Source organism: Elephas maximus, chromosome 17, assembly GCF_024166365.1.
Source record: "Elephas maximus indicus isolate mEleMax1 chromosome 17, mEleMax1 primary haplotype, whole genome shotgun sequence".
NCBI lineage: Eukaryota > Metazoa > Chordata > Mammalia > Proboscidea > Elephantidae > Elephas > Elephas maximus.
The window spans coordinates 64,525,997-64,550,297 of NC_064835.1; the positions used below are offsets into that span (position 1 = coordinate 64,525,997).

At 53.5% G+C, this 24,301-nt stretch overlaps 1 protein-coding gene across 8 annotated transcripts in view; it reads right to left on the reverse strand.

Annotated features, from left to right (window-relative positions):
* DYSF (dysferlin) overlaps window positions 1-24,301 on the reverse strand; it is a 242,382-nt gene that overhangs the window by 98,036 nt on the left and 120,045 nt on the right. For all 8 annotated transcript variants that reach the window (XM_049856492.1, XM_049856490.1, XM_049856488.1 and 5 more), the window contains 3 exons: window positions 21,887-22,060; window positions 3,759-3,852; window positions 2,943-3,020 (listed from right to left, as the gene is read on the reverse strand). In XM_049856492.1, coding sequence (XP_049712449.1) covers window positions 2,943-3,020; window positions 3,759-3,852; window positions 21,887-22,060 — 346 coding nt within the window. The remainder of the gene's footprint in view (window positions 1-2,942; window positions 3,021-3,758; window positions 3,853-21,886; window positions 22,061-24,301) is intronic.

A 24,301-nucleotide genomic window follows, 5' to 3' on the forward strand; every position in this document is an offset into this window, starting at 1 on the left:
ACATGTCTACACACACCTTTTCCCTGGTGCAGAGACATGAAGCTGGCCATATGCCCAAATCCCACCCAAGGTGCAACCCTGAGGCCACCTGGATGCCAATATCTCCACCAAGGGCCTGTGTGCATCCCCTCTACAGAGTTGGATATGATTCAACAAGTATTTCTGGGGAACTCCCGAATGTCACCCCAAACCCCCAGCCAGGGCTGCTCTCAGACAAATGGGAAAAGTAACAGAGAAGGTCCAACTCCTAGGGCAGCCCCAAGACCATATGAGAGACCAGCAGAGAGCACACGCAGGGCCCTGAAGGACTGAGGCCAGCAAGGAGAGCACTTCGGGGCTTGGGAGCTCAGTAAGCCTCAGAGTAGTGCAGATCGGAGTCACAAGAGCACTTCCCAAGGAGAGCCCTCTCTGTCCCAGACACCCTGGTGGGCAGGCTGAAAGGCCTACCAGAGACAGACGCTGGGCTAGACCCTCCCCTGGCCCCAGACATTCCGATTCACACTTGAGTTTCCTCAGAGAAATGCCATCCGGTGGCCATGCACAGCCTTCGGCCGCCAGTCGCCCCAAGGTCAGTTCCAGGGGAGGAATTGCTTTGGTTTAAGGTTTGGGAGTGAAAATAAACACTCTGGGTTTTATAGGTTCACCCGTGTTGGCTGCTGTTTTCTTTTCCAGCAGCTGCTCAATCGGGCCTTTCATTCAGAAACCAGTGGCCTCTGAGGAAGCCCTGGGCAGTGCCCTCAAAGCTCAAGGGATGTTTATTTGAGGGAGGGAGTAGGGCCAGGATGGAAAGTGTGACGTCTCCCCAGGCCAGTGCCAGGCTGACCCTGCCACTGCAGTCCCCAGAGGTGAGCGCTGGCTCCTCGAGCTGAGTCCTTGGAGGAGCTCCCTCCTGCGGGGTCCTGGGACAGCCCAGCCCATAGAGGATAAGGGGCTTCCCACCTGGGCCCCTGCCTCACCACCCACCCTACAGAAACCTGTGCCTGCCCCCTCACCCCTCACATCCTCCCTGGAACGGAGAGGACGGGAGACTGTGAATTGGTTATTTCTTTTTTCTCAGGGTAAGTTCTAATTGTCAGAAAGCATCCTGGCAATGTTTCCCAGCAAATTGCAGATGCAGATATCTGCCCCTGGCCCGCCAGTTCCTGTGCGCTGGTTTTGCATGTGCTTTACAGAGGACACTCTCAGGACCCCGGCTCCAAAGCTCAGAAATTATCCCATTCACCCTGCACCTGGCTGCACATGTCCCTGAGACAGAGGCAGAGAGGAATGCGGGGGGAGCCCTAGCTGCTGGGGAGCAGGAAACAGTGCTCGCCCACGTGGGGATGGGGAGCTGGCTAGGAAGGAGGCCGGGCAGATGGCTGTCAGCAGTACCAGCCATTCTGTGAACAGAAGGCCACTCTCATGGAATAACTGATTCTACTCAATCGAAGAGCAAGCATTGGAAGAGTGATAGCCTTGGTTTCAGTTACCAGCTATATCACTTATCAGCTATTTTAACTCATGCAATTTAGTTTACCTGAGTCCCAGTTTCTTCATTCTGAACAATGGGGATGTTGAATACCTACTTTACAGTGTAGTTGTAAAGGTTGTATGAAATAATGTTGGTAAAGTGCCTGGCCCAATAAATGCTAGTTCTCTGGAGACCAAGAGCTGCAGGTTCAAAGGTAAGACAAGGCCCCTTCCTGGAGGAGGTCACATTCAGAGTGGGAGGGATGAGTCAGAGACAGATTGAAATTGACCCTATGCAGTGGATAAGGGGAAGGCCAGGAGAGGGACAGGCCAGGCAGGAGACAGGGGCAGGCCAGGAGCTGAGGAAGGCCTGAGGACGGAGTAACCGGTTCAGCTCAAGGAAGGGTTAGTAGGCATCTGGGCTGGGTCTTGAAGGATGAATAGGAGTTGGCTGGATTAAAAATCAGGAGGAAATGCATTCTAGGCAAAGGGAACACTGAGTGCAAAAGCCAGGCATATGGAAGAGCTTGGCAAGTGTGGATAGGTGGTGGGGCCAGAGGTGCAGATAGAGAAGAATGGGCAGAAAGATGAAGCAGGCAGGTTCCTCAGGGGTTAGATCACAAAGAACCTTGGCTGTCATGCTAAAGAGTCAGGGATTTATCTGTCAGCACCTATGTTTGAATAAGGGGAGCGTCACGTGACCAGATATGTCAGGGGCCGTGTGGAACGTGGCAGGGAGGCCAGGAGATGACCAGAGTAGCCCAGATAAGAAGGGGCGAGGTCAGTGTGAGGTGGCAGCCATGGCATTGAAGAGGGGGAAACACAATCTGAGACAGCTTTGGGAGCCAGAACCGGCAGAACTGAGTGAGTGACGACTTCCAGGCTGGGTAATGGATGGACACTGATGCCAGGACCAAGGCCAGAAAAGCAGAGGAGGTGGGGTCTGGGTGGTGGGGTCTCAAGGAGCTTGGCTTGGACAAGATGAACTAAGATGCCTCTGAGGAAGATCCCGAGGGGGAGGAAGAGATATCTAGCTGTGGTTGGACAAGGTTGGGAGGGGCTGAAGGCCTGGAAGGTTCCCATACATGAGTGGTCACTAGATCTGGGGAGGGGAGGGACCCCAACACCCAGAAGAGAGGACACAGGCAGGACTCCCAGGAACATCAGGCTTAGGGAGCAACAAGGCAGCTGAGTAAGAGCAGAGGAAGTAGGAGGCTAGATCCTGGGGGCCAAGGCCAGAGGTACTTTCAGGAAGGAGGGACAGTCAGCAAGGCCAAACCCCGCAGAACAGTCAAGCAGACCACAGACAAGAGGCTGCTACACTTGACAGTCAGGAGGCCACAGGGATCCTGGTGACAGCAGCCCCTTCTACGCTGCCAGCCAGCACAGCATCCCACCCACAAAGGAGACGTCTCAGACCATGGTCCCTGCCATCTGAAGGCCTGGCTTCTTAGTCCCCAGCTCTCAGTCCACAGCCCTCCTTCCTCACCTACCAGAAAAAGAGTCCTTGTCCATCGCAGGCAGGTCCCGGGCCTGGTACATGTAGCAGCGTAGATGGTAACGGTTCCCATCTTCACAAAGGAAGAAACAGAGATCCAGTGTGAGGGCCAGAGGGGAGGATGGAGTCTGTCCCTAGTTTAAGGACAGGAGTGATCCTCTCACAGGATCAGGAGAACACACCACAGCTCAAAGGTGGACACCTCAGTGATGTGTCCTTGGGTGAGAGGGCACAGAGAAGCAGGAAGAGAAGAGGAGGAGAGGCCAAACAGATGACGGCACAGCCAGAAGGCACAGGGCGCTGAGTGCCTGATTTCAAGTTTAGAGTTAATACACGCACACAAAAACGCACACCACACACACAGAAACACACACCATACACCCAGATACACAGAGAGACGCACACACGGAAGTGCACGCCACACACACAGATGCACACACACAGAAGCATACACCATACATGCAGATGCACACATAGACACACACGGAAGTGCACACACATGCACAGATACACCAGACATACACACAGAAGTGCACATATCCACATATACACAGACACACATGTAGACACACACACCACATACACTGACATACACAGACACACACAGATGCGCATGCGTATACACACATGCACAGAGGGACATGCACATGTACACACACACACACACACACGCTGCAAAAGCCACTGACCCACCCAAAAGAGGCACAGACTCAGCTATCCACAGCCCCCCACATATACACCTGACCGTATAACCCCCACACCAACAGAAATGTAAGGTCACACACCCTCCTCACCGCCAAGCATCACTTACAGTCAAAGATGCAGGAAATTGTGGGCCTGTTCACACCAAAGCTCAAGGTAGAGACAGATGCAGAATCTTCACTCCTGTCGTCCACCACACCGCCCTGTAGACAGAAAGCTGGTCATAGCAGACTCTGACCCTGGAGACTGGGGGTGGCAGGAAGACTGGTCCAGAGAGTTAGGGCCCTGGGGCCAGGAAACCTCTAGACAACGTTCCCCAGCTGCGGGAAGTGGGGTTGTCAGGACCCCGATTTCACTCTGTGGGCGCTCATCCTCTCCTAAAGCATCCCCAATCTCCAATCACAAAGGACAGTGGTAAATTCTTCTCCCTCTCTTATGAACGGAATTTTGAATTGCTCCAGCCAAAGAGGTCAAAGTTTGACAGAAGGAAGGACTCTAAGGGCCTCTCAAGGGAGAATCAAATGAGGATCTTCCCACTAGGGATGAGTTAAGTGGAGGTCCTAGCCTATCACTCTCTGGGGACCCCTCGGCCTCCACCCCCACATATCTGGAACAGTGCTGGCACTGTTGTGGGGCGGGGTCTGCCCTGTATCATTCACTACCTCTCACTGGTTCCCACCGCAGAGAGGGTAAGGAGGGCTCAGGCTGAGGGACAGGGCTAGGGATGATCTGGGGCCAGGGACAGGAGCAGGAGTCTGTCCACTCACTGTGCCTAAAGCTGAAGTGAACTCTATCACCTTGACCTCATAAGCACTGGGTTCTAAGCACTGAGCCACGAACCACACTTGGTGACACCAAGACTAGACAACTTCCCTGGTCCAGACGCCCACCTCCTTGATGCTCTCCTTGCCCCACCACCACCCCTGCCCTACTGCAGCCCCTCATGTGTACTGTCTGGGGGCTTAGGGACCCCGCAACAACCAAGGCCCCACCAAGGGCAGGAAATGTGCTGTCACACCTTAGCCTAGCCTCCCAGACTTGGCTTTCGACACCCTGCCCACTCCCCTCCCCAGCCAGGAGCCCAAGCCAGGTCCAAAAGTGTGACCCAGAGACCCATGCTATCTGCTCTCTCTGCAGCCCCTCACTCCTCTCCCTCCTCGCCCTCTCCCCAGACTATCACCTGCTCCATTTCAGAGGCAGCAGGCTTAAGCCACAAGGTGGTCTGCACCCCATTTCCTCGCCCAGTCCCTCTCCCCAACACAGTAACACGCACACATCCTTGAAAGAATACCCTGGCCTCGCCGTCAGATGGCCCATTCATCCCACTCAGGCCCACCGAGAGTGACCAGTTCTGCTGGGGACATTCTGCTGGGCTGCCCTGACTCCTCTCTGGCTCCAGCCATTTCTCCAGGAATCTTGATATCTCCCCAGAGCCCCCAGCTATCAACTACAAAGTCCCCCAGTGCCTCCAAGTGCAAGACTCCACGACACTTCAGTGCCCCTCCTCTCCAAACCATGCCCACTCACAAGGCCAAGCTCTACACCCCCTTGTCCGAGAAGCCTCTCAGGACACTTGTTCTCCCACTCCTGATCCAGCCCACATCCCAAAGCCAGACCATCTTCACTCCCCACAGTCACCTCTTCACTTCTGTCCCTGAATCTTCCAGTGACTCTCAATAGCTGAAGGGTCCAGTCCAGCCTCCTGGTCAGACCCCCAGTGGTCTGGCCCCATCTTCCCAATCCAACATCAGGGATTACTTCCCACAAACCCAGCCCTCAGCTTCAGACAGGCCTAGCTCCTCAGAGCTGCCTTAACTCACGCTCATTCCCATTGCAATCTTGTACTATTCCCTGGTCAAGTGTTGTCAACCACCCAGTCCTTCAGGCCATCTTAGGACACTGAGGTGAAGCCTGCCCCGGTCACTCTGGGGTCAGCAAAGAAATGCATCCTAAAGGTCGTTATTGTTGTTCGGTGTCATTGAGTTGACTTTCAACTCATAGTAACCCCATGTGACAGAGTAGAACTGCCCCATAGGGTTTTTTAGGCTGTAATCTTTATGGGAGCTGGCTGCCAGGTCTTTCGCTTACAGAACTGCTGGGTGGGTTCGAGCTGCCAACCTTTCCGCTAGCAGCTGAGTTTTTAACCGTTGTGCCACCAGGGCTCCTGCTCCATTCTTGCTAAGCACACACTCAGGACAGACAGCCTCCCTTCTGACAGGAAGGACAGTGACCCCACCCCTTGACACAGAGATCAAACATGGGCTTTAAAGCCAGATTGCTTGTTTTCCAACACTGACCCCACCATTTACTGGCTATGTGACTTTGGGCAGGTTTCTTCTCTGAATCTATCTCTTTGTCCGTAATTTTGGGGTAATTATACAGTACCTATCTCAGAGAGTTGCTGTGATTGTTAACAGAAATTAAGTACACATAGTTCTTAGCACACTGCCTGGCACACAGTAAAGGCTCAATAAATGTTAGTTATTGATCTTCCATCGCTTGTCTGTCAGTCATACTGTAGTGGCTTCTGTGCTACTATGATGCTGAAAGTTATGTCACTGGTATTTCAAAGATCACAACAGTCACCCTTGGCGGACAGGTTTCAGTTGAGCTTCTAGCAAAGACACACTAGGAAGAAAGGCTTGGTGAGCTACTTTTGAAAACCTGCTTATGAAAACCTTATGAATTGCAACCGAACACTGTCTGACTCTCTTGCATTGGACACATCACCAGGAGGGATCAATTACTGGAGGAAGACATGTTTGGTGAAGAAGGGGGCCAGCATGGGAGAGACCCTCAATGAGATGGACTGGCATGGTAGCAGCAATGATGGACTCAAGCATGCTGGTGATCCCATGGATGACGCAGGAGCGGGCAACATTCTGTTCTGTTGTATATAAGGTCTCCATGAGTCAAAGCTGACTTGTTGGTGGCTCCCTGTTCATTAATAATCTCATGACAGAAATAACGGGGGGAGTGGGGCCCATAAACTATGAAGTTTACAACTGCACTGGAGGGTGGAGCTCATATCCCATATTTGTTCAAAATTATTCCAGGAAGCTGGAAAAGTGCACATTTCAGTCCCGGGCCACAGGCCTGGGCAGAAATCAATCTCTTACATACACCACATCGGGAGGGGGGTCACAATGCAGCCAGGGAAGGGAAGGCCGCGATGCTCCAAAGCCTCCCTCCTGGGCAGGTGTGGACCCAGGCAACACGGTTTCCTGCCAGGTGAGGCACCCAGCTTGTCGTCGGGCCACAGTGTGGTTACGCACCCCTCTGGCCGCAGCGTCTCCGGTCGCTGCACCTGGAATTGGCAGCGGAGCGCCTGGAGGGAGCGCCAGCAGGGACGCCAAGGAAAGCAGATCTCAGGTCGCCACTGAAAACAGGGCTTGGTCGGCATCCGAGCGCAACAACGCGTGGTGAGGCTACTCGGGGCACCTCACTGTTGAATGGTGGGGGAGGGGAGCTTCAGCTGGGGGCAGGGCGCAGGGGCGCCCCGAACTCTGCGGCCCTTCCCCTCAGCCCTGTCACACACGTGCCCCACCTGCGGGCAGGCGCTGGCTGAGCGAAGGGGAAGGTCGCATCACTCGCTCTCCCTCCCGGGCGCCTGCAGGGACCTCCCTGCTTGAGGCTGGCTGCCAGGGCACATCCCCACTCACCTCGCACCTCCTCTAGAGGGCCTCTCCCGGCCGCCGCCCTCCCTCAGCACCACTCCCACCTAACCGCCTCTGTCTGGGGCTTTGGCAGCACTTTCTGGGGCTCTGTCCAAGGGCAGGGCCTCCCGCCTGAGATCAGAAAAGGTGTCGCCCTCCTTGGGATTTCCATGAAGGCCAGGGCCAGATATCTCCAGAATACAGCAGACTCAGGCACTGAGGATGTCATCCCTCCCAAGAAGAGCCCAGCGTCCCCTCCTGGGACTGCCCCTGGCACTGCCCAGGCCCTTCCACCTGCCCTGCCTGAGAAGTCACAGCCACCCCACACAGCTGGTCTTCAGGGCCCTCTTCGCCTCAGCTCAAGAAGATGGAGGGGGATGGCTGGGGAGAAGCATTACTTAGGGAACCAGGGGAAACACACACACCTCAACAGGGCTGACGGACACCCACAAAGTTCAGTCTCTCCCAGCCGGAGCCCCAGCCTCACGGCCACCCTGCTTCACACCACAGGCAGAATTCCACCTGCCCAGCTGGCCAACGTCTTCACCTCCTTTGCCCCACTGACCTTCCCAGAGAGAGCTGGGCTCTCCACACATCCCCATCGGACCCTGGGAACACAGGGGAGGTCAACTCTCCCTCCTGGGCCAGCTGTGACTTCTGAATTGGGCTTTCCAAACACCCACACTCTGTGCTGGCCTCCACACTCAAACCAGCTGGAATGCTGGGGGGGGGGGTCCTTTCTTGCCCCCAGGCCTCTTGCACATAGTCCCCTCTGGCCCATTCTTTCCCTGGCTAATGTGTCCTCAGCTGTACCATCTCATCTTACTCAGTCACCCTGCAAAGATAGGCATCCCTTCTATGTGCGCCCATAGCACCTCAAATGACCCCATTACTGCACCTGACACCTGACACTGTAGATATCTGTTTACTTGTCTGTCTCTTCCCACTGAGAGCTCTATGAGGTTCCCAGTGTACACCCAGCATGCAGCAGAACACCTCACACGCCCCCAAAAAAACCAAACCCACTGCCATCACGTCAATTCCAACTCACAGCGACCCTGTAGGACAGGGTTGAACTCCCCCATAGGGTTTCCAAGGAGCGGCTGGTGGATTTAACTGCTGACCTTTTGGTTAGCGGCCGTAGCACTTAACCACTGCACCACCAGGGCTCCCCCTCATAGTCAGCAGATGCTCAATAAATAATTGGTGAATGAATCAATGAACACTTCTGGTGAGAACACAGCATAAGCTTCCAGGAGGCTGGTGACCAAGGCCAGCCCAGGTCAGGGGATCAGTCTGTGAGTTAACACAGATAATCCAAGGTCACACTTTCTCCACTTTGAAGTCTGTTTTGTTTTCACATCTGGTCACTGGCATGGCCCACACTCAGAAATTTGTCTCAGATGCAACAACGAAGCCTCGTGAAAACCTGATTTCAGAGCTTCTGGAAAGCATCTCCCTTCCGCCAGTCCTTCCCTCCAGCATTCCATGTGCCAGGCCTTTCCCACATTCAAGTCAGAAAATGGACATTACTTTTCATACAGACATAAAATGTCACCTCCTCAGAGAGGCCTTCCCCAATCATCCCATCAAAAATCCCACTCTAGCATACACACCTTACACACACCCTCATACACACCACCACATACACTCTCATACCCCACCCCACACCTAATCACACACACCCACACCCACACATCATATTCACACACAACCACTCCTACATCCTACCCTGTACACATGCAAACACACATACCACACACTCACACCCCCCACATCACACACATCCACCCCAACATACTCACACACACACCCCATCTCCCCCCCACACTCACACACTCAACACCCCACACAGACACCCCACACCGCACACAGACACACACACACCCCACAAGGGCACTCTCTACCCCCTTACTTAGCTTAATTTTTCCTCATAGCACTTGTTACCACCAGCTGTTTGATATATTAACCTCTTTGCTTATTGTCACCTCATCCCTGACTAGAACGTGGGCTCCACAAGAGAACTGTTATGGCCCAGCACCTCGTACAGTGCCTGGCACACAGAGCCCTCAGTAAATAGTCTACTGAGTCACTGACTGAAATCCAAGGGGAGTTCCCCCCCACCCCAAGTGCCTCTCTCATACAGAATCACCCCTTTTCTGGAGGGAATTGTTTGGAGTTAAAGGAAGTTTCTTGGGAGCTGAGCCTGACACTGTCAACAGAGGTGAAAAGAAAGCGTAAGAGGAGGCACAGCAGTGAGGTGTTGCCTGGTTTGCTACCTTGTAACAAACACTACCCTGGTACTAATACAGGTCAGGGACTACTCTTAAGAGTTTAAAACTTACGGATTCATCTAACCCTCACAACAACTTTTATGTTGCTGTTAGGTGCCATCAAGTTGGCTTCGAGTCACAGCAGCCCCAAGCATAACTAACAAACACTGCCTGGTCCCGCACCATCCTCACCATAGTAGGTATGTTTGAGCCACTGTTGCAGCCACTGTGGCAATCTATCTCGTTGAGGGTTTTCTTCTTTTTCACTGACCCTCTACTTTACCAAGCATGATGTCCTTCTCCAGGGTCTAGTTGCTCCTGATAACATGTCCAAAGTAAGTGAGACAAAGTCTCACCATTCTCGCTTCTAAGGAGCATTCTGGTTGTACTTCTTCCAAGACAGATTTGTTCGTTCTTCTGGGAGTCCATGGTATAGTCAATATTCTTCATCAACACCACAATTCAAAGGCATCAGTTCTTCAGTCTACCTTATTCATTGTCCAGCTTTCACATGCGTATGAGGTGGTTGAAAATACCATGGCTTGGGTCAGGTGCACCCAGGTACAATTACTGTCTTCATTTTACAGGTAGGGAAGCTACCACACAGAGAAACAAAGTAACTTAAGCCAAACAATGGGTGGCCAACAATGGGTAGCTGCATGTCATGTGCATAGAATTGAAAATCTAGGTGACTGGTTCCTTTTACAGACCCCAAAGCTCCAACAGAGAGAATGCTCCCCAAGCATCTGACTCCAGGTCAGGCACCAGGAAGGGGAGAAGGAGCAGAATGTTCCTGGGGTTGCCAGTGTGGGTTGGGGTAAGGGCAGCTGGGATGGAGAAGAGGGAAAGCCCAATTCCTGAGACTCCATTTCCTCATTGTAAAATGGCAACCAGAGTAACACCCGCTGCATTGGACCAGGAATATAGAAAATACAGGGTTTTTCAACCTCAGCACTACTGCCGTTTGGGGCCAGATAATTCTTTGTTGTTAGCGGGCTTGTCTTGTGCGTTATAGGGTGTTTAGCAGCATCCATAGTCTCTACCCACTAGATGCCAGTAGCACCCCTCAAGTTGCCTCCAGATACTGCCAAATATGCCCTGAGGGGAAAATTGCCCCAGTTGAGAACCACTGGTGAAAATAAGATGAAATGATGCACACACGCTCTTGGCAGGTACCTGGCACATAATCAAAAACCCATTGCCATTGTATCGATGCCAACTCATGATGACCCATGTTATATGGAATAGAACTTCTCCATAGGGTTTTCTTGGCTATAATCTTAACGGAAGCAGACCACCAGGCCTTTCTTCCACAGCACCACGGGGTGAGTTCAAATCACCAACCTTTAGGTTAGTAAGCGAGAACAAACCATTTTCACCACCCAGGGACCTGGCACATAACCAGCCCTCAGTAATGGTACTAGCGGCATCAGTCTAGCTCTTCCATCTCCTGTCTCATGTTAAACAACACCCTCCCCCCGTTTAAATGTCTTAAATCCTTCATCTTCCCTTCTGCCACAGGGCCTTTGCACAGGCTGCTTTTGCCACCTATAATGCCCTCCCAGTTGAGCTAACTTGAGCTCTTCCTTCAGCCCAGTCATCACCGAGGCATGGAGACTGCCTTACCTGCCCTGCCTTGATGAGCAGCCCCTACCGAGCCTGTTCTAGCAACGTGAACTATCTGTTCTTCCAAGCGGGCTTCATTTCACATCTGTTTACATCACACACGTCTCTAGCTAACACCGATCTCCTTGCAACTAGGCAAGGTATACATGTTCCTTTATCCCCAGCACCCAGTCCAGCATCTGGCACGTGATAGGTTCCCAGTGAGGATTTAGTCCATGAAATGAATCTCTTGCATTCCCTCATCCAAAGCCACATATGCAGCCTCTGTGCTCCTAGGAAAGGGACAGTGAGGTGTGCCTCAGACAGCCCTTCAGTCCCACTCTCAGGGTCTGACACTGTTACAGAAAGAGCAATTGACGCAGACTCACTCCCCAGGCTGAGGCCATCTGTGGGATGGACTGGAATGGGGCAGCCCCTTGGTCTCATTCAGGAAGGCTTCCTGGAGGAGGAGCAGGAGGGAGGGTGAGGGCTGAGTGAAGGAGCAGCCTGCCTTGAGCTTAGGGGAAAGGCTTGGCTAGAGGGGCAAAGCTGGGATGTGGAACCAGGGCAGGGCAAATGCGGTGATGGGGAGGGCTGCTCTCCTTCTGCTCTCAGTCTGGGGCCCTGGGCAAAGCCAGGCTGCGGGGGCGGGCGGGGGGGTGGCTGATGCTCTGGTTTCTGCCCACCCGCGACACCTACCCACTCCCCCCGCCCCAGCCCAGGGCCAGGCCAAGGGCATTGGGTTTCCCACAGTCACATTCCTGCCTCAATAGCTCATGTGGACGCGACTCCCAGGCTGGGGCTGGCAGCCCGCGGTCTGTGGCCACACACTCTATCTTGGGGCTAGCTATGCAGCTATGTAAGGGATCCTGCTGCTTGCTTGCCTGGGGGACTGGGCCACCTCCAGCCCACTGCTGCTGCCCAGCTGGAGGCCACGACTCTGCAGGAGCCTGGGCTTAAGAGTGTGGGAAGCCCCTACCTCCCAGATGCCACGGGGCTCCCCTCAGAGCCCCCAGAGCAGTAGCCCAGCCCTCTTGAGCCAGCAAGAGCTGATGTTTGTCCGGAGACCCCAGTGTGACCACACCTGGAGGAGGTATACAGGCTCTGGGGAAACAGCATCCTACAGAGGGAACTTCTTGGCCCCCCTAAACCTGACCCAAGACCAAGAGCAAGACCACAAGCACGTGAGATTTCTCCTGTTCCCACAACTTCCCTACACTGGTTTTTCCCTCACTCACCCTCCGCCCTTGAGCAATGGCGAGCTGGTGAAACAGGCCTCGAGATCTCATTCTGGAACTATCAGAGGGAGGCCGGAGGGAGACATGGAGGCATCAAAAAGGCACAGGCCAAGCAGCGGGGCTCCCAGGGCTGAGCAGCCAGGTGGCAGCTCCACGGCAGCCCCACCTACAGTGGCCGGCGAGAGAGCTGGGCCTTTCCTGCCCAGTAGAGTCAAGCGAGTGTGTGTGAACAACCGTGAGGCCTGCTGCCCTACCTCACTTTACCTGTGAGGACTCAATTCCTACACCTGATAGGCCAAAGATCACAGGTAACAGAGCTGTCAGGAAGGGCACTACTGTCACGGTCATGCCTGTCAGGCGACCCTGAGAGCAGCTGTGTGCTGGAGCCCTCTCACTCTGGCTTTTGAGAGCAGATGATGAAATTTTCAGGAATTTTGTAAGCTGGCTGTTAAACACAGACATTAATAAAATTAAAATCATGTAAATTTATAATTAAAGAAATATTTTTTTTTAAAAAGGGATAAACACTCAAAATTCATCACTTCCTAGCTATTTTACTACCTCTTACTATTATCTATGGAAACCCTGGTGGTGTAGTGGTTAAGTCCTACAGCTGCTAACCATAAGAGTTGGCCATTCGAATCCGCCAGGTGCTCCATGGAAACTCTATGGGGCAGTTCTACTCTGTCCTATAGGGTCGCTATGAGTTGGAATCAACTTGACGGCACTGGGTTTGGTTTTTGGTTTACTCTTACCTGTGGAGTCCCTGAGTGATAGAAATGGTTAACGTGCTCGGCTGCTGAACAAAAGGTTGGAGGCTCAAGTCTACCCAGTGGCACCTTGGAAGAAAGGCCTGGCGATCTATTTACAAAAAAAACAGCCACTAAAAGCCCTAGGGAGCACAGTTCTACTCTGACACACAAGAGGTCACCATGAGTTAGGGTCAACTCGATGGCAACTGGTTTGGTTTGGCTTTGGTTTTATGCTCTTGGGGTTATTTCTGCTTAATGCATCAGTCCATCTCTTCCCAACTCCACGTTCAGTGATGTCGTGCTGGTAGCTTCAAAATGACCGTGGCAGGGATATTTACACCGTGGACATCAGCAAATGCAACAAGTGAGGGCTGTTTTTGTTTCTGGGGAGCAGGTTGTTAAACCCTTACCAGCACATCGCTGCCCTAAGGTGGCCTTCACAATCAGTGTTGCTGGAACACACAAACAGCAACACAACAAGGAGGGGAAAGTACTATGAACCTCGTACAACCTGGCCATTCATTATCTGTATGACCATCAAGGTACGCCTGTGAGGAAACACAGCTAGAATAATTACTCCTTGTCTTCTCTGTGCCTCAGTGTACTTATCTGTAAAATGGGCATACAAAAAGAATCTATCTGCTAGGACAGCTGGGAGGATTAAATGAGATAATATGTGAACAGGGCAGAGGGCAGTGCCTGGCACATGGTATGTGCTAGAACAAGGCTCCTCTGACTTTTTCTGTAAAAGGCCAGATAGTAAGTATTTTCACCTTTGCAGGCCACAGTCTCTGTTGCAACTGCTCAGCTCTGCCATTTAAGTGCAAAAGCAGCCATAGACAAGACATCAACAATGAGCATTGGCCATGGTCCAGTAAAACCTTATTTAAAGAAAAACAAGCTGCAGACCGAATTTGGCCTGTGGGCTGTCATTTGCCAACCCCTGCTCTATAATAGTAGGTTATTATTTTAGCTGTGTTTTATCCCCGTCTGAAAAGTGAGAAAACTGGGAGCCAGAGAGGTTAATAGCTTCCGTAGGGTACACAGCAAATGACCTGGCAGAGCCCAGGTCTCGCAGCCCACACTTAGGGCTCTTCCCAGACTCCTTCTTCCCCATCAGAACTCAGAGCACCTGAGCAGGGTGGCTCTGGGGCAGGACAAGACTGAATGCCAAGTCAGGGCTGTGGGCCACCTAGGACCCACTTCACTGCCCCAGCTGCTCCACCCTCAGGATTGCCTCAGCTTGCACCAGGAAAACCCCACACAGGCCAGCAGGCCAGGCCAAAGAAGAACCCTCTAGAAGAGGGAATGAGGTTAACACACAGGCCTCCCTTCCTAATCAGGGCTGATTGCAGCCGTAAGTGGAATAGCAGGCAAGGGTGCAACCCCATTTAATTTACAGCTGTAGCCAGGGCTTGGAAGCAGCTGCTGAACTCTGTGAAAAGACCGGCTGGCCCCTGGGGAGCTGGGAGTGGAATCAGGAAACCTGAAGAATCCAGGAATGCCACGTGTGGGCTGGCGTGAGCATGCATGTACGCGTGTGTGCATGGGGGGGTGTGTGTGTGTGTAGGGATTCCATGTCTCCACATATGGAGGCTGCAGAGCACTCTCAAGCAGGTTTCATCCCATGCCAGAGCACCTCAGTAATTAGGACAACTTATGCCCCATTTTGCCCAGAATGAGCCTCGCACACACCTGTTGTTCCAGCATAATTACTGATAGTGTCCCAGACCAGACAAGAAAGTACACAGTCACCCTATGGTGACCCTATAGTGGTCACGGACCCTCATGCATGTGCACACAATGACGCACATGGAGGACATCCAACAGGCCTACCCAACTGGGACACCCATGACTCCTCAGCACCCAAGCGTCCATGGGCTTGCATTCTGTCTAAGGTACACACATAGACACACAAACTGATCCTCCAGACTCCAGCATCCAGATCCTGAGTGGGCCAACAAGGGGATCAGACCATGCTCTCAGACAGATCCAGGTCCAGGCATTTAGAGGAATTGCCCAAATTGTCCTCTCTCTGGGGGAGCAGAAGGGACAGGGAGGCCATGCCTGAGAGGGGCCAGCCCTCAGGTGCTCCTGCTAGCACATGGCAGGTGGGGAACAGTAATTAGCTCAATTAGTAATATTCAAGAATCAGGGTCCAGTGACACACACAGCCATCTTCCAATGGCCCGGTCACAGGCCAGCCGTGGACTCGGTTACTTACTGAGGCAAACCTCTCCCACCTTCCAGATGCTGTTCTGCTTAAAGTACCTGCCCAGGAACCCTGCCTGGGTGCCCTGTGTACAGCATGGCTTCACCCAGGTCCAGAGCTTTCCCCTCTTCCCCCCATCCAAGTCTGACCCCCTTTTTAAGAGAGCTTGAAAGTCATCGCCTCTGGGAAGACATCCTAAGTTATTCCTATCCAGCACCAGCTTCTCCCTGACCCTCGTCCCAGCACTTCTGACTCCCAGCTGCTCTTCCCTGCCCTCCTGGAGGCTAGGGTTTGGGAGGCCTGTTTCTGCAGGTCCTCTCTACTTAAGGTCAGAATTCAGACTTCTGCCAGCCAATTGGAGGCTTCCTGGGGTGGGCCCAAGGATGCCAACTCCTGTCTAGCTTCCCAGCTAAACCCAGGGAGGTGAGGCTGCTTGGCTACAAGGCAGGAAGGGTGATGCCCAGGGCCGACGGCTCCAGCCAGCTGCCTAGCAGTCTGCCAATCAAACCTTCCATCCTTAGGACCCTACCCCAAAGGGCCCTCTGCAGGGGGGCAGCCACTGAGCCCTAATAGGAGTGGGGAAATGAAAGCATCAGTTGGGTGGCTTAGCCACTGGTCAGGAGACACCTGGGAAACTGGGGCAGAAAAGCCTGCTGTCTTGGTCTTGGTTGTAATACTGACTCATGCTGTATAGTGGGCAAAGCCCTTTAGGGCCTGAGTTCCTCCTGGGGTAACATTAGGGGCTCAGAGTTGTTCTAGAGCAGCGCTGCCCAGCATAACTGTTTGCAGGGATGGAACTGTTCTATCGCAGCTCTGTCCTACAGGCCAGCCAATGGCCAGGTGCGGCTCTCGAGCATTTGAAATGTGGCTAGTGTGGTTGAGAAACTGAATTACTTATTTTAATTGCTTTAAGTGTAAATTTAAACAGCCGCACAGTTCTAGAGCTTCAGTATCCTCAACTGTAAGATGGAAATGATAACAGAATCCAGCCTCATGGGGTCATTGTGAGGATAAAATGAGACAGTGCATACGTAAAGCTCTCAGCCTTGTTTTCACCACATGGTAAAATCGACTTTAGTAATTTGTCATTCTTATGCCCTTTTGAGGAGCCCTGGTGCCACAGTGGTTACAGAGTTCAGCTGCTAACAGAAAGGTCTGTGGTTCAAACCCATCGGCCACTCTGAGGGAGAAAGATGTGGCAGTCTGCTTCCATAACGATTTACAACTTCAGAAACCCTATGGGGCAATTCTATTCTGTCCCATAGGGTCAATATGAGTCAGAATTAACTTGATGGCAGTAGGTTTGGGTTTGGGGTTTATGCTCTTTTGAATCCTGGATCTCCCTGAGAGTCAGATGAAACCATGGACGTTATGCCAGAATATGGCCATCGTGCACATCACACACACATATCACACATGCATAGCTTTGCATCCAACTTCAAGAGCCCCACAGCTCTGCAGTCAGGTCAAGAGCACCTTCCGAACATGACAGAGTCCCTTCCAGCTCAAAAAATCTCCCAGACTATGAGCCCAGGCTGTGGACGTCCCCTCCTCTCCCTGCCCGGGCTCAGGCATCTCAGAAAACCCTTCCCAACACAGGGCCAAGCACAGAAGCAGGGCTCTGGAAAAATCCTCGGGCATGGAGGGCAGGCCCAGGACAAGGGCGACAGGATGGATTCTGTGAGCTCATCCCCGGCAGCCGTCACCAGAGTTCCCAGAGAGGCCGGTGGGGTGGTGTCGGGAGGGGGTGACTGGGTGGGAGCCGGCGGTGGTGGTGATGGTGGCGTCGGCAGCAAGGGGTGTGGGGCGAGGAGAGGGAGGCTGGATGGAACTCGCTATAATAGAGGCTTTGTGCTCCGCTTCCCAGCTCCCTGGGAACGCCAGGAAGATTATGAAACCCGGTGTCTTTGGGAATGCCAGGATATTAGCTGGAAAAAGAATAATACGAAAATAAAATAATGCTCGGGATGGAGACAGCAGACGATTAGCAGACGGAGCCAGGGCCTCCCGCTCCGCAGAGGGAGCCAGGCTTGGCCCCTGCAGTAAGTTTCAGGGAAAGGCTGCCCGTGCTAATGAGCAGACAGGGCCTGCCTTCCAGAGACGTCTTCGAGAAGGGAGCTGGCTAGCACAGCCCAGCCTGCCGGTGGATGTGTGGGCCAGAGAAGGGGTGGTAGGAGGTCAGGGGAAACCACAGGCCTGGTCCTGGGGCACAGACATCCCAAAATGATCAATTCCTGGGAAGGCCACCTGGCCCCCACCTACAGTCCTTCCCTGGACTCCTTCAAGATCTGCCCCACAATGCCCTCCTCTGAGAAGCTGTCTTCCACCAGGTACCCTCACTCTGGAATGACTTGTTCCAGCCTCCAGCACTTCAAAGATGCAGATTCCATTGGGTTTCTCTGCACTCACATGTAAACTCTCTCCCTCATCAGACAGGAGTTCCCCATGGGCCAGGCCTCCACCACCAGATCTGAGAAATCGTTAGAAATAAAGATGGGTTTTTTTTTTCTCCCCCAACGGAGCATGGAGAATATGCCATCTCCCTCTGCCTCCCTCGCCAGGACACTGGCCACACACCTTTGGCCACATCAGGTATAGACACACCTGCATCTCTCAGAAAGGCATCCAAGGGGGGCTGATATGACCACCACCCTCATCTTCATGAGGCACTCTGTATTCCACACCCTTGCTACCCAAAGACGGCCCTTGGACCAGTGGCATCAGCATCACCCCCAGGGCTTGTTAGAAACGGAAACTCTTGGGCCCCACCCAGACCTCTGGAAGAAGAGTCTACATTTTAACAAGCTCCCCAAATGGTTCCTATGCTCATTAAGCCTGAGGAACGCTACTCCGCATGCATCATGTCATTTAATCTTTACAGTCGCCCTGGGACGCGGTTAACTTTCAGGATGCTGTAACAGAGTCACTACAGGGTAAGTGACCTCTCCATAGCTAGTAAGCAGAGGAAGCCATAATCAAATCAAATCTGCCTGACTCAGAAGCCTTGCCCATTCCACAATGCTTTTGCCATATGAATAAACAGGCAGCAGTGACCAGTGGGCAAAGACCAGCACTCGGGACAGGAGCTGGGACCTAGGTGCCCAGAAAACCCAACCATCTACCTGTGATGGAGGGGCACTTTAGCCCCAGTGCCTTGCTGGGGCATCAGTATATGTCAGGACTAAGACAATGGAGGCTGGGCACTTGATGGGGACCCCAGGCTGTCCTGGGTCCTGGCAGGAAGCATGTAAATGTGACTTGTGCATGCATGTGTAAGCGTGTGTGTGTGCGCGCGCGCGTGTGTGTATGCTGGGGTTGACAGGAGCTAAGTTCACTCAGTTGCAGCATGGTCCAAACGATTATTGTCAAATGGGCCTGTGATCCTGTCCAAATACTTGACACCCTTAAAGGCTTTCCAAAACTTTGTGACCCTCCAACTCAAGGTTTGGGGGATCTAACCTCTCCAGCCAGTGGTCCCCCTCTGGTTCTCTGTGTCAGCCAAGTTCCCAAAGAAGTCAGAGGGGTTCACGTTTGCATTGCAATCAGTCACCTTCCCTCTCTGCTGACTTGACTCTCGATTAAGTGATCCTTCAGGCTGTTTTCTCCCACCTTCGAGAATAAGCCAGTTGGCTTCTCTGTTCCTGGGAAATAAATGTCCCCTTCCTTCTCCCAGTCACTGCACCATGAAAGCTTGGCAGGGGAGTCCTCCAGGGCAGGCCAGCTCCAGAGTCCGTTCACATTTCTGTCCACACATCCCGGGCACCCCTGGCCTCCCTGTCCGCTCCCTCTCCCTCCGGCTCTCACCTCACAGCTGACACTGGGCCCCCACACCCCTCCTGGCCTCCCTGCTCCAGGCCGCCTGGCAGGCAGCCTCAGATCCGTCTTCCCCACCCTGCACTTCACCGTGTGTCAGACTTGCCAGGGCCAAACGTGAACTCATCGCAGCCCGAGGCACACCCCGCCTGAGGCCTGGCAATGGGAACAGTACCGCTGTCCACCCAGTAGAGCCTCTGAGGCCTCTTTGACTCCCCTTCCCAAGCCCTACTGTTCACCTCCCTCCACTCTGGTCCTACTGCTCCCACCCAAATGATCACCTCATGCCCAGATTTCCACCCAAGACTCCTGAATGGTCTCCTGGCAGGAGGCTCTCTCTCCCCAACCACCCTCCCCAACTACTTGGTTTATGCCCCTAAAGCCCAACCCGGACCAGAACAGTCCTCTGTTCGACAACTCACACTGGCCCACTACTGTTCGTTAAATAAAGGCCTATGGTCGCTATTTGTAACTCTTTGCCCAGCAATTTTTTTTTTTTTTTTTTTTTTCCTTCTTAGAAGCACTATCTCCCCAGCCTGGTGGGGCTGTCAATCACAGAGAAGGGGTACAGCCCAGGATGGCCAAAAAGAACACCACACTTCTTGCCCTCAGTCATTGGCCTTGTTAGGGCCAGGCACTTGACCCAAACAGCCAGTCCTCATTCATAAGACTGATCCTGGCCTTATTAAAGCAGTACTCTCTTCTCTGGGATCTCTACCTACAAGGAAAACAGACAGTGATGGTGGGGCAGCCTGTGCTCGCTGTAGGATGAAGTAAGCCTTTCATCATGGTGGCCATCTTTGCCACCATGTGGAGACACCCTTTGTGAGAATGAAGTGAAGACAGAGCAGCGAGTCGGAAACAGAGCCCTGGTGACACTCTGTGAACTCCTATTTCCAGCCATACCTAGTGCCTGATTCATCTCTTGGGCTCACCCAGCTATATGAGCCCCCCAAAAAAGACAAACTCATTGCCGTGGAGTTGACTCCAACTCTTGGCAATCCCACGTGTGTCACAGTAGAACTGCACTCCATTGTGTTTTCAATGGCTGATTTTTTTTTGGAAGCAGATCGCCAGGCCTTTCTTCCAAGGCACCTCTGGGTATATTCAAACCTTCGACCTTTCAGTAAGCAGCCGAGTGTATTCACCATTTGCATCACTCAGGGACTACACATGAGCCCATAAATCCCCCTTCTCTCTAGGCCACTTCGAGCTGAGTTTCCGTCTGATGAAAATGAGGCCTGGTAACTCAGGGTGCATGCTCCACCTTCTCAGACCTGGCCCTGACTTTGCGACCTGCCACAGGCTCTGATTCTACAGCTTTTTATCCTCCCACCCCTCAGCTGGAGCCACATGACCACCACCTGCCCCCACCCATGCCCAACTCAGGCCTTTTCTGACCCAAGACAGGAGCCACTGAACACCAGCCCTGGCCCATGAGACTCCCTGGCTGTGACCAGCTTTGACCCAGGCAGCAGTTCCATCCTGCCCTGCTCGGGCCCTGGCCTGGGTACCAGTTCAGGGCTCTGTCTATCTGCCCTCAGCTCCCCTGCCCCAACTAGGAACTAGATCCCGGCCTTGGCCCCAAGACCAGAGGGGGCTCCCTCCTGAGCCTGTGATACTCCTCTGACATCATATGGCCTCCAGGGTCTCCTCTTCCATATTGCCACCACTGGGCCTGGCCGACCCATCACGGCCTGAGAATGGCAGGGCATCCCATCCCCTGCCCGCTCCTTCTCGGGGCGACTGCTGGCCCCAACTCCCTTCCCTGTTCTCACTCCATCAGATACTGGATCTGCCCACTGTACAGCCCCTGCTGGCAGCCTAGTCCAGGGCTAGACCAAGGGTGCCTCTCCAGAACCAAATAAGTGTGCACACACACACAGCTGGCTACACATGGACACCCTCAGATTCCATCAGCAAGTGCAGCTGGGGGTCCCTACTCCCCAAGGTCACAGCCTAAAGCCCTCACAAGGGGCACACTGGATTTCTGACTGGATTTAGAGGTGGCGTCTCACCCACTTCTGGAAATCCCCAGGCGAACAGAGCGAGGAAACAGGCTGTGTCTCGGCCCTGACTGTCCCCATTGAGACTATCCAGGAAGGGCCTGCCCATCTCTTTTTGAGAGTCCATCACCCAGACCATGGACAACCTGGAACCTTCCACTGGCTACAGAAGTGCACAATGGGGCAAGACAGCCAGCCTGGGCTCAGGTTCTGAAGCACATCTCCTCCCAGGTTCCTGGGGATGTCCACAAGATGGCCTCTATCCCAGGAGGACACATGTCCAACTAAGGACATTCATTGGTCACCAGACCTCTTTGGCTACTACCATGGGCAAGGCCTCCCCAGCCCATCGCCATGCCCACCCACCTCTTCAAAAAGGGCCAGGGTCCCTGGGCTCCAGTCACAGGTCAGCTGATCAGAGGGCCAACGCCCTCCCGACTCTGCTCAAAGCACCAGCGGGTCATCCGGTGCTGAGAAAGGAGCTGTTTTATTTTAGGAGGATGCCCAGATTAGTGCCCACTACCCCACACGCAACTCAGAGGAAGTGAAACGCAATGACCGGCCAGTGTTCCTTCCAAAAGCCCTAATCTGGGGCTCCCTACGCCTTCCCCACATCAGCCCCAAATAGCCCTGGGAAACCAAGCAGTATCCACCCCACCCAGGACAGCACAGCCCCACGTACCAGAGCCCCCTCGAGGGCAAACACAGCTGCAGGCCCCGTCTTCTCCAGGGGCTCCATGCGGCGGCGCCAGCGGCGGCGACGGAAGGCATCTGTCTTGCGGTACTCCAGGTGGAACTTCCAGCCAAAGAGCGAGGCATACTCCCAGCCTTCTCCCTCCGCCTCCGCCTGCCGGTGCTGCAAGGGGAAAACAGGTAGACTCCGAGGCTGGTCTGTGGGGCCACAGGAAGTCCTGAGCTCAGTTCCAGCTGTGCCTTTCCTGTCTCCCTGCCCCCAAGCCAGTACCCTCCATGTGGGCAACCTGGGGGGCTGCCTGAAGGAGGGGGGCTTTGAGCAGCTTCTATAGTAGCAAGAGACCCAGGTCAGAAACAGAGGAGGAAAGAAGAGGCCCCCTGGGCTGTGGGGACAAGTGAGGAGCCAGAAAGGGAAGGTATTCAAGGTAGACTGAAGCATTGGTGAAAACACTGGGTTTTGGGTTTATTTGAATTATGGGTGGATTTCATGGATCCAAGGTTTTCTTGCCATTTTCTTTTACTTCTTCACATCCTGGCTTATAAAAATAGATGTGGATCTGCCAGTCAGAGTAAAACGAAGACCTCATTTCGCAAACCCCAGGCTATTTCTCTCTAAGGTGCTAGGCCTAGGTCAGCTGTGGAGGGGTCCCCTTGCACTCCCTCCCCATGGCCAAGAAGCCCCAGAGCTGGGACCTGCCTTAAGAGAGCCCAGTCTAATAGAAAACTGTCCCATCTGCACAGACCCAGCCCTGCCCTTATGGAGGCTCTGGGCACATTAAGGGGAGACCGGGGGGCAAGGGGCAATGGGTGGGTGAGCCCAAGCGAACCCTTTCCCAGGGTCTGGAGGGAGCCCTGCTCATTCTTGCTCCACTGGAAGCCCCTCCCCATCTAGCTCTTGGGAGAAAGAGGCCTGGGACTATCCTCAGACACCACCCTGGGTCTGGGCCATAAGCACTGTGACAAGTGTCAGTCCCAGAGGCCAGCTGTGCCCCTTTCCCAGGAAGGCTGCTCATGGTGAGGAGTGGGCGCAGGATGCCTGCCTGGCAAGGCTTCGTCCCTGTCTACTGGGTCCCCCTCAGGGAGAGAGCTGAGTCTGTCTGGTTTGTGGCACTAGGAGCACCTTGTTCCCTAAAAGCCTTGCCCCTCCCTGGACCCAGCGACACTCCTCTCCAGATTCTCTGTGTCTAGAGAGAGAGGCAGGGACCTGGTTCATGCCAGAGGTCCTCCTAGTCTGGGGGAGGCCCGATTCTTGGGCCAAAACTCAGATGTGTGCTTGGGATGAAAGGAAGCATACAGAGTAGGTCCAGGAGAAACAGCCTCTGGCCTGCACTGACCTCAGATGTCAGGCAGACCACAACCATTCTGCACATGTCTGTGTCCCTTGGGCACAACTGTGTGCATGCACGGTCACACTGTACACACACCCTCTAGCAAATGCTCAAGGAGCCCACCCAGACCCTCCACCCGGCCAGCACACTCAGGGGACACCAATCCAGCTACCTTGAGTGTCGGCGGCTAACAGCTCCAGAGCACTGTCCTTGACTGAAGGGGGCCACCTCATTGGAGACGGCATGTGCCCTCGCCTGCCCCTAGCGCCCTCAGCCAATGACTGATGGCCAAGAGGGTCCAAAAATCCAGGCTCACTGCTTCCAGTGAGGATGATTCTGTGGTTCTCCAGGGTGTTCCCCTCCATGTGCCAGGGCTCAGGCCAAGGCTGACTTGACCCGAGGACACACCCTTACGAGTTTCTCACCCTTTTACTGGATTTTCCTGAAAGCACTGCCTTAATAAAATACATGTAGCCAAATCCCTGTCTCACATCAGCCTCTAGGGAACCCTACCTAACACACACTCCACGTAGGCCTTGTGCCTTCCAGGTCCAGGTGTGAGCTCTGCACCTGTGTGTGCTGGGAGTAATGTGTGTGCATGCTGGATGTGATCCATGTGAGTGTGCATGTGCTGGGTATAATCTGTATGAGTGTGAATATATGTGCTGGGTGTGATGTGTGTATATGCCAGGTGTGATCTGTGCATGTGTGTGCCAAATGTGATCTATGTGTATGTCAGGTCTGACCCATGTTAGCATGTGTATGCTGGGTGTGATCTGTGTGAGTATGTGTGCTGGGTATAATGTGTGTGTGCTGGGTGTGATGTGTGTGTGCTGGGTGTGATGTGTCTGTGCCAGTGTGATCTGTGTATGTGTATGCCAGGTGTGATTTCTGTGTGTATGCCAGGTGTGATCTGTGTGTGTGTGCTGGGTGTGATCTGTGTGTGTGTGCCAGGTGTGATCTGTGTGCATGTGTGCCAGGTGTGATCTGGGTGTGTGTGTCGAGTGTGATCTGTGTGCATGTGTGTGTGCTGGGTATGATCTGTGTGCATGTGTGTGTGTGCTGGGTATGATCTG